Source organism: Oryzias latipes, chromosome 2, assembly GCF_002234675.1.
Source record: "Oryzias latipes chromosome 2, ASM223467v1".
Classification (NCBI taxonomy): Eukaryota; Metazoa; Chordata; class Actinopteri; order Beloniformes; family Adrianichthyidae; genus Oryzias; species Oryzias latipes.
The window spans coordinates 3,709,178-3,722,464 of record NC_019860.2 but is presented as its reverse complement, the minus strand read 5'-3'; the positions used below and the strand labels follow the sequence as shown (position 1 = coordinate 3,722,464).

At 38.9% G+C, this 13,287-nt stretch overlaps 1 protein-coding gene across 3 annotated transcripts; it reads right to left on the bottom strand.

Annotated features, from left to right (window-relative positions):
• Positions 1-4,390: 4,390 nt before the first annotated feature.
• s100b (S100 calcium binding protein B) lies at positions 4,391-5,324 on the bottom strand. Of its 3 annotated transcripts, none has more exons than XM_004066370.4 (3): positions 5,238-5,324; positions 4,948-5,110; positions 4,391-4,854 (listed from the first exon to the last, which is right to left on the bottom strand). In XM_004066370.4, exons 2-3 carry the CDS (start codon positions 5,083-5,085, stop codon positions 4,708-4,710), a joined length of 285 nt encoding a protein of 94 aa, XP_004066418.1. In that variant the 5' UTR covers positions 5,086-5,110; positions 5,238-5,324; the 3' UTR covers positions 4,391-4,707. The 3 variants fall into 3 exon arrangements, with proteins under 3 accessions (XP_004066418.1, XP_011479721.1, XP_004066419.1); XM_011481419.3 differs by having other exon boundaries at positions 5,230-5,302; XM_004066371.4 differs by having other exon boundaries at positions 5,202-5,279.
• Between the last annotated feature and the right edge of the window lie 7,963 nt (positions 5,325-13,287).

Below are 13,287 nucleotides of genomic sequence, written 5' to 3'. Positions count from 1 at the left end.
CAGTCCCCCAGGGTCAGCCTGTTTGTCCCCTCTGCCAATGGAAGAGCTGTCTCCGCCTCCATGATGCTAAACAGCCTGCAGATGTCTGAAAGTGTGCAGCTGACAACATCTTGCATCATCTAGTAACACGCATATGCAGATGATATTAGTTTTTTTTTAGAAAACTCACATACTTTTGCTCAGATGGAACAGAACATGACATATTTTTTTAGGTTGCTACATGATAGTCACAGATTCTACACTAAAAAAGGATAAGAAAGGTGTGTAGTGTTTATCATGGATACACTTCAAATGTAAGAGACAGAAGAAAATGTAGGATTTTCTTTGTATAGTGGATATTGTTGGATATTGTTGTTAACATGAGTGCTTTTTCTTTTTCTATTTAAAATTATGTCAAAGTTCCCATCAGTATTACTAATAATGGATGAGAAGAAACACCGCTTTCTTTCGTTTGACATTTATCACCACAAATTTTAGGACAAAAACAAAGAAAGCCCCAAATAACCATAATTGACCATGTGTTAAACTCCTGTGTAGGGGCTTGTAAAAGGATGTAACATAAAGGAAAAAAGAAACCAACTACAAACATACCAACGACTTCGCTCCCTTTTTGTGTTTGATATAAAGATTGAAATCCTGAACCATCAGTGACCATACCATTAGTCTCTGGTTTGAGTTTTGCATCCTATTCAAAAAACTAGAGGGTGTAAACTGTAATCGGATGGGAATTAGAACCAATGTAAACTTCAATGTGCTGGAGTGCCAGCAACAGGGACGCTCAAAATCAGGAGCAGCCAGGACAGGGGCGCTGCAAAGAAGAGCTTAACCATGTCAAAAGCATCACTTGTCGCAATGATGACTTGACAGCGACGTTTCACTCTTCCACTAGTGCTACACGCAGTTCTTCCAGGTCACTTTAGGGTAGAATTATCCAGTCTCTGCTTTTGCTGGTCTCAGAAATGCTCTATAGCCTTGTTTCCACTGGATTCTGAGCATTTCCATTATGAAAATTAACCCATTGAGCCGGACCGTACCATTTTTGTGCCACCGTGGGTCGAAGGTCCATTAAAGAAAAATGGAACAGACCAGTTAGGGCGGAGCTGGCGTCATCACACGATGAAACCCATTGATTGGCGGACGGTCAATACGACAACCGAAAGCATGAAACCAGCACCAACGATTCAATTTTTTTTATTTCAGTCCACTTGTTTCAGGAAAAGATGCCCGAAACAAACAGCGAGGTCTGGTCGGAAACGGAGACACAAACATTCCTTCTCAGACTTGACGATAGAAGGATTCAGAGTGAGTTGGATGGATCATTTAGCTTAGCTTTTACTGTAGTCGCATTACTATGACGCTCGGTCCAATTCAATTCAATTTTATTTATAGAGCCCAATATTTACAACAATCGTCATCTCAATGGGGTTCGTACCGGTAATTGTGTAATAAACATGAATCATGAAGAACAAAAAGTCATAGAATTCAGTATAGCTTAGTCAGTTTGTTAGTTCATTTTAGTATTTTCCTATTGAACTCTTTGTATTCGTGATCCTTTTGAGTTCATGTTTTACTCCGAAGCCCATCGAGACGACTGTTGTTGTGAATTTTGGGCTATACAAATAAAATTGAATTGAATTGAATTGAATAAAATTCAATAGGAAAAAAAACTCACTGGTTAAACTCAGGAGCGCAAAAAGTAGGTAAGCAGTATGTGGACGGCAAAGGGGCGCCAGAACACAGGGGGCGCCAAACCCAAGTTGGGAATATTATTTACAGTTTGTATTTTTTGTGTTTGTGCACATATAGACACATGATGTGATCAGAAACGGAAGCACGTCAGAGCTGATTGAGCGCCCCCGCAGCAGCTGCTCCTCCTTCACTCGGGTCTTGTACAGAGAGAGCGCAATCCAGCACGTGTCGGCGAGAACGTTTATTGTTTTTATTTGAATCGTGAGGTCATCTGATGACAGCCGCTGAAGATGGAAAGGCAGAAGAATTGAACAATCGGGGGCTCAAAACAGAAAATGCAAGTGGTGTGAATGAAGAAAAGTTTCTGTAAGTGGTTGAGAGACAGCAGGAACGTTGATAAAACGTGATAAAAACAGGCTTGGAAACGTTCGGGTTAAAGCTGCTATAGTGAAATGGTCACAAAAGTTTCTTGCAGCTGTACTGAGCAGGATTTACAGCATCAATAATCATGAAGAGAGAGCTTTTTTGTGCTGATTTTGTTTCAGACAGATCATTACAAATAATTTCTTGACCTAGATGTACCAAAACCCTGAAAAAGGCTTTATCCTATGACTGTCACAGCACTCAATGATGATATTGGAGGGTTAGATGATGTTTTTGTTTCTTTTTATATTGTTAAACGTTTGGATAATTCTTGTTTTTTGAGGGACTCTTTAGCTTACGGCCTGATGATGATGATGATGATGATGATGATGAAGAGGGGGTAAAACACAGAGGTACAGAGGGGAGGGCTGGGGAAAGGCGTTACTCAGAAGATCCTTCTGAGGGGCCGTCACTACACAAATTTGGGGAATAGTTGAGGCAAAACACGGTTGAAAATGGCTCACAAAAGTGTTCTGCTGGGTCAAATCCATGATCAGATAAGAAGTAATGAGATTTATACATTTAAACAATTAAAGTGTTGAAATAGGTGTTTAGATACCCTTGGAGGGGTGGGTGGGACGTATTATTACGTGCATTCATGTCTGTGTGTGTGTTGGGGGGGACTTTTTTAATGTGGCCGAATCCCCCTGTGAAATTGGGTAGTTCCCCTACCCGCGTATTGGGTATTGGTTTAGCCCGAGGCCAGGGTGAAGCGATGCTAAGCGGTAGTTGGTGTCAGAAGATGCTAACTTTTCTATTTTCATGAGTGCAATAAAATGAAAAGGACAAAACCATGCGGTGCCCAATTTAGAAAAAAAAAAAGAAAGAAGACCAAGAGAAACGTGAAGTTTGATATTAAACATTGTTAATGTCATTATGTAAACATAAGACAACTTTATTAAACATGTGCAATAATATTTGAAGAGTAGTTATGCTACGGCTACTATTAGCCTGAACTTTCAGTTCATCCAAACTCAATTTGCTAATTAAATACAATTTTTTAATCTCTCATATCAAACATATTTCAATTATTTCCTTCACTCATGCTTTTATTAAAATAGCAAAAAACACGACATGATGACCTGCTGTCCTGTTATTTTGACATATATTCAGTACTTTGTGTCTTATTCTCAGTATTATTAGAATTACTTTGTGGTTTTTCCTCAGCTTGTTGCCAGAAATTGCATTAAAAATATACATTTATATAAACAGCTAGTTTTGATGAACCATGGAATAATTTGATTTAAAAGGTTTAGATATAATTGAAACATTAGTTTATTGAGAAATTCTTAATTCTGGAATCACGAGTGTTAGCGCAAAAGGTCCATCAAGATCCACATGGGTGAGATTTATTTAAAAAATTAGTAAAAGAAAATTCTCAAATTCCCGATAAGTGTTTGCGATTTGTCAATTTTAACCGATATGCGATATTTTTAGTCGTAAATCAACGGAGTGTTTTCGAATGGCTAGGGAATATTCAGATCCACGAGGTTCAGGTTTTACTAAAAAGTGTTTCTTTTAAGAAATTCTCATATTTGCGATTACATTTAGTTGCGAAAATTTAAAGTATTTTGTCGCTTTTTCCTGAGAATCTGCAATCTTTTTGTGGTAAATCAAAGGATGGTCTTTAATAACTAGAATAATCCAATTTACAGGGTTTAGATATGATTTAAAAAATGTGTTTATTGAAAAAAATGTTTAATTTTGCGATCAAGAGTTTTGGCGGAAAATTGATTTTTTTAATCAATTTTGTTCATTATATGATCTTTTAGATCCAGTTTGTTTTGGCTCAGGTAGGATTAAATAATTAGTTTAATAAGAAATTTTTATTTTCACAATCACAAGTTAGTGCTAAAATTCCAACAATTTTATGACTTTTGCCCAAATTTAAAGATTCAAAAATAAAAACTTGAGATTTCATATTATGTAGAACATATGATTTTTTTACCATATTTTTTTTATAGTGCATCATTCTTAAATCCTTTTTTTAATCTTAAAAGATCAAAAATTTCATGAACACAACATTTTTCTGCAAATGTCTTCGTTATTCTTACTTTGCAAATCCGATAATAAAAGGAAAACCAAACTGTATATTGCAAAAAAAAAAAAAAAAAAAGCTTTACTAAAAAGTATTTTTTGAAGTCTAAAATGTGTCGTAAAACCGTAAACACAAGTGCTTAGATGGATTAAGAACCAGCCACTTGACAGTTTTATGTCAAATCTGGAGTTAAATTAGGAATAAATAATCCATAGTAGAATATAGGCAAACACAACTGACTATTTTGAAATGTTCTTTATTTGATTCAGAGCAAAAGTTTATCATTAGAAAGGCTCCACCCTAAACTTAGACAGAGAAAGTGCTTTCAAAATCACTACAAAGAAAAGCATTTTTTTTTACGAATCTTCCAGTCTGACTGACTTTAACAGAAAGAAAAAAACAAAAATAGGTTGTCTAAAATCGGTACTTTCACTAGCCTACCTTCAGATTGGCTATTTTCTAACTTCATCACCACTTAGTGGAAACTATGGGGTGGATTTGTGCCAGCAGCCGCATCACAGAGTTCCTTCAGGTTCCCTGCCAACCCCTTTGTGTCCTCAGTCGTCCTCATGCTCAAAGAACTCATGGCAACAGACGGTCACCAGGGAGACAAATGTCATGAACTCCTGGAAGTTGCACTCGGCGTCGCCGTCCGTGTCCAGGCTCTCCATCAGGCTGTCCAGCGTGGCCTGGTCTTTGACGTGCTGCAAGGGGGGGGGAGGAAAGGAGAGGGACGGCTTCACTGCGGCCGCTCGGGTGAGTCGAATGTGAAGCCAAACCTTCCGCCGCTCACCCACCGCCATCAGCTCCGGCAGCTCGTCGTGAAGCAGCTCCCTCAGCTCGCTCTTCTTCAACTTGTGCTTGTCTCCTTCTCTCTCCGAGTACTTCTGAAACACAGCGATGATGGTCGCCATCGACGTCTCCAGGTCAGTCATCTCCTCACCCGTTTCTCTGACCAAACTCAATTTTCAAAAGAAAGGTGACATGATTGATCAACTCAAAGTTGGACAAACACATCGAAATGAGTCGATTCCCTTAACACAACACCAACCAGACAAAGCATCAAACATCTGACAGACCGTTTTACCGTTGAGCAGCTGCAGGCGGATTATCCAGAAAGCAGCAGCCAAGGATGGGCTCTGGGCTTTAAGGCGCAGCTGCACAGAGGCGGAGATGCCAGCTGTCGGTCAAAACTACAGGCCAATCAAATCAGTTCCCCCTCCCCTCACTCCACTGCACACCCTGACTCAGCTGGGTTTCAATTGTGCACATCATGACTTCCCATTACGTCTAAATTACCGGTGAAATTAAAGTATTTGGATTAAAAGCAGCTAAAAGAAAAACCCACAAAAAAAGCAGGAGAGTTTTTGTTCTTGTTGTTGTTTAGGATGCTTTTCACTGTCAAATATAAAGCTGGTAATCCTAAACATGTTCCATAAAAGTATTGTGTAGCGTTAAATGATAAAAATTTGTTTTTTAAAAAGAATAATTGATAGATTACCCTATTTTTCTGAGTTTCTTCTTTAAATGTTTTTATGGTTTGAATGGGGTACGACTCATACACAGGTGCAACTTATATGCAGGTGTTACTTATTCTCAGGAGCGACTTATACACAGGTGCAATTTATGTGCAACTGCACTTATACACAGGTGTTACTTATATTCAGGTGCGACTTATATGCAGGAGTAACTTATGTGCAGGTGCAACTTATATGCAACTTATATCCATGTGTTACTTATCCTCAGGTGTAAATTATATGCAGGTGTTACTTATTCTCAGGTGCGACCAATATGCATGTGTTACTTATATGCAGGAGTAACTTATACGCAGGTGCTACTCATACCTAGGTGCAACTTATACGCAGGTTCAATATATATGCAAGTGCACTTATACACAGGTGCGACTTATACATAGATTCGACTTATACAAAGGTGCAACTTATATCCAGGTGTGACTTATACGCAGGTGCAATTTATGTGCAACTGCACTTATACACAGGTGGGACTTATATGCAGGTACTACTTATATGCAGGAGTAACTTATGTGCCGGTTGCAACTTATATGCAAGTGCACCTATACTCATGTGCCACTTATATGGAGATGCAACTTATATGGAGATGCAACTTATACTTGGGTGCAACACATTCCCAGGTGCAACTTATTCGCATGTACCACTTATACCCAGATGCGACATATACACAAGTGCAACATATGTATAGGTGCGACTTATATGTGATTTTATTTAGTAACTTAAATATATTTGTTATGTTCCCACTAACAATCAGTTACTATTATCGGTTGTTTCGCTACAACCGCTAAAGGGGACTGTAGTATCTATCAATATTTGGTAATGACAGCAATCCAGACGAAGAAGCGCCGTCCAAAACAAACAAAGAGGAGAAACAGATCGTTTTCATCCTGAACTTTAATTTTTGTTTTGTTGTATATGCGTCTTCCGTTAATTGTAACAAGATGTACAGTCAATGCTTCTATGTAGCGATGGGGCTAAAAAATTTTGACGGTAGCTCCTCCCACGCAAAGCAGGAATGTTAAGTTTGTGAACACATGTTTAGACAAGCCCCCAGCAGCAAATTTGACACACGTCAGAACAGACGTGGCGAACGCAAATTTGACTTGGGAATCATGTTCGGTGTGAATGTTGCATTATTTTTCCCAAAAGTGCGACTTATACTCCAGAGTGACTATTTTTTCTTTTTTCTTCCTTATTATGCACTTTATGGCAACTTATACTTTGGAGCGACTTATAGTCTGACAAATATGGAAATTATAAGTATTAGGTTACTTAACATATTTGTGTTGGTGTGAGTTGGTGTTAGTTTAGTGGTCATTTGAGGAAGTGCACCAGTTGGGTTCTTGTTACGAAAAAGAAACATAGGAACTAATCTACAGTCATTTAGTATTATGCTACGTTCACACCGTTATCGGAAATGCGAGTTGGAGCGACCACTTCCAATGAAAAGTCTGTATGAAGGCCCGTTCACACCGGGACGAATTTTGCCCTCGATATTCACCGACGTTTAACGTCTCGTGACTAAACAAAGGGCACCAATGTAAGTGTGCACACCGACGCGAAAAAACGCCACGCGTCAAAGGGTCACTTTTTAAAAAACGCCTCGGGTTCGTTTTTTTGGTTCGACGCGCCGCGTCAAAAACTATACGACCAATGAGAACGGCGCTTTTGCACACGTGTCTGGAGCTTCTGAAGTTACAGTAAAACACAACTTGGGGGCGCTCAAACACAAAACTGCCTTGCTGAACACACATACCAGCGAAGAAGATAGACGCCAAGTAGCGTCTACACTGCCGCGAAGAAATAATGACGGACATTCTAAAATATCCCCGAACCAAGCACCAGTTGGAGCTACTGATGCTTGAAATATTCATGTTTTCTTTGTTTGACTCTGACAAGCGCGTAAATACTGGCTCTCTTCTTCTGAGTGCCACCTTGTGTACAGGAGTATTTCTGTTTTTCTGTCTAATGTAATCTAATGTCAGGGAATGAAACTGCATGTTCGCTCGGCTCATCGTCAGCGAAAATCGCCTGGGTGTGAACACAAAAAACGTGGCGAAAAACGCTGGCGAATAACGCCTGGCGAATATTCGTCCCGGTGTGTACGGGCCTTAAACGTGCATTTTGGGCTTCCGTGTCCCTTTTTCAGCGTTGTGACAGAAAAAGCACGGAGCAACATTTATGATATTTTTGACATTTAGCATGAAGCCTTTTTCCAACTGTGAGTGCATGCATTAGCGTCGGGTAGCAACAGTCCGGTGTGAACAGCCTATGCTAAAATCCCATTTAAGAACCTACGATCAGCGCGTTCTTAACCACGCCACACAGGTGTGTACGTATCATAACGTGCAGTTTGCACTATGACCAGATGGAGATAAACATGATAATTTAGATTATTACATTTCGAAATAGTGCTCTATCTTTGGAAATATATAATAATTGTAATAAATTCGTGAAAATAATTTTTGTAGTTTCTAGTTTTACATTAACTTCCCAGTTTTTCGTAGCAATTATAGCCATTTGTTTATCTTAAAACATTGCATGGTTTTGTGTATTCAGATTTTTGTTAGGTCTCGTTAGAAAGTGTTTTTGTGTAAATCAAAATTTGTTATCAGTTTTGTTTTTCTTCGTTTTGCATGTTTTGGAATTTTCTCTGAAAATATGATGTTGATGGCTTTAGTGACTGAAATGGTTGCATGATTGCTATTGCAATCTTAAGTCTTGATTCGTTACGTTTTTGTTTTTTTGTTGCTAATTTAGCATTTTTGCGTACATAAAATGTTCATTTCAAATAACTTTGATCAGAACATAAACTGTTTGGGATATTTTGAAGTATTTATAAGCTTGAAGAACAGATTTGCTTCTTGTTCCGAACGGCTGATCTTGGATCTGGTTCTGACACCCCCCCCCCCCCCCCCCCCGCTGTAGAAGCCTGTGGGGAAGCACAAAAGTCCGTTTCAGAGGAAACGAGTGGACGTGCATGCTAACGACGACGCTCTTTTCTCTGCTCATCTTGACCAGACGTCTTTCCCCTGCTGCCGGCAAACAGAACGTCTGCTGGAGCGGAGAACCGGGACCGTATCGAGCCAGGAGCAGACATCAAACAGTCCCAATGAAACTTTTCTGGAGAAACTTTTGGATTTCTAAATTACTGAGTTCTCTAATCTCCAGAATGTGCGGCCTCGCTCACACCGACCTGTGACCTCAAACCCGCCTCTGCTGTGCCCCATCAGAGAACAAAGACGATTATCAAACGACAACCGTTGCTTTGTTGGGTGTTAAAATAATCGCCTCGCATGTGTGGCATTGTTTGCCCTAAAACACTGAGGGCTTGTGGGGAAAAACAGGCAGAGACGGCGAAGGCACCGAGAACCGGCGCTGTTCAGCCGCCGCTCGTCTGTCTGCCGGATTTATGAGGTGCCGGTAAAAGTCAACTTAACAGAACTTTGAATAATTACAGAACTGGAGCACCAGAACACGGAGAATCTTTGTTTGTTTAATGAATGAAATTATTCAGCCTTAATCATTTCTTACATTATGTAGTGCTTATTTTTTGCGTTGTTTTTACCTTGTTTGACCCCCTCGATAAAATAAAGAAATGAATAAATACTATAATATTGCCATGGCAATAAGTAAATCGGCTAAATTTTTTCACATCCATTGGCAACTTTTTAAAAATTTATAGACATATGAAGTCAAAAACGTGTCTTAAAATTGAAGATAAAAATATCTATATGATAATGCAATTTTCGGACTGTATTGCCATGACAACAAGGCAACATTTTGAAATACAATGAAACCAGCAAAGCTTACCTTATTATTTAACTTGAAATTTTACTTACAATATTTGTACCACTATACTAACACCGCCGTGTTTGACAATGCTTTTTTTTAAATTGTTGATAAGCTGCAAATTCATATTTTTGCATCTAAACATGTAACATAACTTGAAGATTAAAAATTTCGTTTTGGTGATTACAATCCAAAACAATGAGTCATTTCTCGTTAAAATGAATCACAAAAACAAGAATAATTTACAATTCATTCATTTATTCAATTATTGATATATCTTTTTTCTTTGCAACCTAAACGTGACACAACTGCACAAAAATATGTTGTCAATTTTTGCTATTTCATGTTTTAATGTTTAAAACTGGATAAAAATTGGATAAAACTCTTCAGATTTTTTTACCAAAACAAAAAAAGAAGTTTGGAAAGTTCCAGGCTGTCTTTGCATTGGCGCCAGGTTTAGCTAACTGTTTAATAAAGGGTTTTATTTTGGAAGCTCCAGATTCATTTTCTCCGTCTCTCCGTTGTGTTTCTTTCAGCATGTTTTCTCCCGGGAAACGAGCATCTCCAAACAACAGGGACTCTCCAAGCGCCGTTGTCTCCATGGAAACCAAGGAAAAAAAAAGTGGGGGGGGGGTACTCAGGCGCCGAGTCACCTCTGCGGCTGCCGGTTTGCCGACAGGTTTTACTTTAAAGTTCACAGGTCAGATACGGACTTTGATGCTGTGACCTTTGATCCCTGTAGAGTTAAGGCTGTAGCTTTGGACCCCCTGAAGTTAAACTTCAGGAAAAGTTGTAAAACAATTGGTGTCATTTTGAAGATGCACCTTCAGGGGGCAGTGTTGTACTGAGAAAGTCTTGGGACTCATTGGTAGGTTTTATATATAATAACATATAATAAGGTTGGTTTCAAATTATATTTGGATCAAGATTTTACAAAACATCCGAATAAAAGTCATTAAAGTTATTTTTGGTGTCTTAGAGTTCATCCTTAAATGACTTTTTTCTTGTTTTTTTGTTGCATATGGGGTTAGATAAATGTCATAATGACACGTATGGATGCAGAAGTTGTGCTAAAAACCTTTTTTTTGTCAACTTTATATAAAAGATAATAGGATTACAATGTTTAGTTTTAGGTTTAACTGTTTTTACCCCAACTTTTCTTAGTCTTGAATCAGAAAATGTTGCCGTGATATTTTTGACAAAAATACGTCACGGCGGCGGAGGTTTTAAGAAAAAGTTCAAATTTGACGGCAACCCGATGATTTTGTTTTTGACATCGGTCGGTAACCGCCCGTGCACATTTGGAGGCAGAACAGTGACAGGAAGGTAGCGGGGCGATACTTGATTGAAAGGAGGTACCACCACCGACTTGCGTGTTGACAAATTGCGGTTAATGCTGAGAAGAACACGAAGAGGACCGAACATTTCTGCTTTGATCACAGAAAAAGGGCAATGTGCACAAGACGGTTGAAGAAGAAGAATCTGAGTTGCAAATTGGTTGGTGCAGGGTGGTCCGCGTTTTATACACCTCCAGGCAGCCGGTAGCACTTGATATGGACGATACGATTGTACAGTCAGAGCTGCCTCCTTCCAGCTGTCGCCCGATTTCGTAATGACGTCACCCCCGCGCCGAGAATTTTCAAGAAAATCGGGCGGCGGCTAATCTTGAAGTTTCTGCTGATACCCGATATGAAACCACGAAACGAAAGGGTGAATCAAAAGGTGATGTCCTGATACGACCTGAGGATAACTATCAAGTGAAACTAGGTGATGTCAGAACAACCTGAACCGTACTATCGCTGGATGCTGAAAAAGCCTTTGACAGAGTTAATTGGAAGTTCCTTATTGCTGCCCTCCATAAGTTTGGTTTTGGAGAAGCATTCATCAATTGGATCAAAATATTATATCACAACCCCAATGCATCAGTTAGAACTAATAAACAGACTTCAAACAGGTTTTTTCTTGGAAGAGGAACCAGACAGGGCTGCCCACTCTCTCCTTCTCTTTTTGCTATATTCATTGAGCCTTTAGCTGCAGCAATAAGACAGAATGAGAGCATTATAGGAATAAAAACCAAACACAGCCATCATAAAATTAGTCTTTATGCGGATGACATATTACTGTTTTTAAGGAATTTACATTCTGTAAATGAAACAGCAATGATCATAAATGAATTCTCCTCCATATCAGACTATTCCATTAATTGGAATAAGTCTGTTTTATTACCACTCAACAGGAATATGGAACAAAGACTCACAATTCCAGTTAAAACAGGAAATATCAAATATCTGGGTATCTACTTTTCCCCCAAACTATCAGAACTGGTGCAGCTAAACCACACCCCATTACTGAAAAGCATACAGGACGATCTAACACGCTGGACCAACCTGCCTCTGTCCCTTATGGGCAAGGTAGCCACGGTTAAAATGAAAATCTTACCCAAAGTTAATTATCTCTTCTCAATGATTCCCACACAACCGCCATTAAAATGGTTCAAAACATTAGACTCATCCATATCAAGCTTTCTATGGAACAACAAACCTGCAAGAATTAGTCTAAAAACTTTAAAATCTGCAAAAAGCTGTGGAGGATTACAACTACCTAATTTCCACAAATACTTTCTTGCAAATAGATTACAATATATCTTAAAATGGTTAAAAAATAATCCAGAAACCAACTCATGGTTAGACTTGGAACAGGTGTTATGTGGAAAGATCAACCTGTCACAGCTACCATTTATTAGCCAAACAGTTAAAAAACAGGATTGTTTCAAAAGCATTAATATAAATGCCACTTTAACAGCCTGGTGGGAATTTCTCAAAATATCAAAATCATCAATTCAACCGTGCAAAATGACACCCATCTGGAACAACCCGGACATCCTTATTAACAAAAAAATGATTCACTTCCCAGCTTGGCAAGCAGGGGGCATAAAACAACTAGAGCACGTAATTATTGATAGAAGATTCATAACCCCCCAGGAACTTCAAGACAAACATGGAATAAATAACTTCTTGGAATATCAGCAACTTAAATCAAGTATTACTAAAAAGTATAAAATTAAAGACGACGATTTAAAGCTACCAGATGTAGTTACCACTCTGATTAATTTTTCAATGAATAGAACTCTCTCCAAAATATACAAACTTTTATGTAATTTAGATAACAATATTGCCCTTCCAACAAAAAAATGGGATGCAGATTTGAGCATCAGCACAGATGAAAGCTTCTGGTCAGAACTTTGTCTAAACACCTTTAAACTGACAAAAAGTCCAAATCTGCAGCTAATCCATCTCAAAACTCTTCACAGAATTTACTACACTGGACAGAGGATGTTCAAGATGGGTCTCAGTAACTCAGACATTTGCGAGCACTGTGATAATAATCTACCCGACAGCTACATGCACGCACTGTGGTTCTGCACTCCTGTCCAGGCTCTCTGGCAGCAGGTATGTGCCGATTTATCAGTCTGGCTTAAGGTTTCAATCACTGCCTCACCGTCACTTTGTGTGCTTGGTGACATGAGTGCCATCGATATAGAAGAAGGATTAGCATCTATCATTTTCATAACTCTTTGTATTGCCAAAAAAACTATTTTAATAAATTGGAAAAACAAGAAAAATATAAACATAAGTCAACACAGAAATCTGCTGTTTGATCATATCAGCTTGGAAAAAATGTCAGCCCAAAGCTCAAGTAACTTTGAAAGAATTCAGTCTCTCTGGTCTCCTGTGGTTGACTCCATGACTTAGGGGGTGGAGGGCTTGGTCGTCGCTGCTCCTTGCCCTTCTGCCGTGGTTTGGGGTGGGGGTC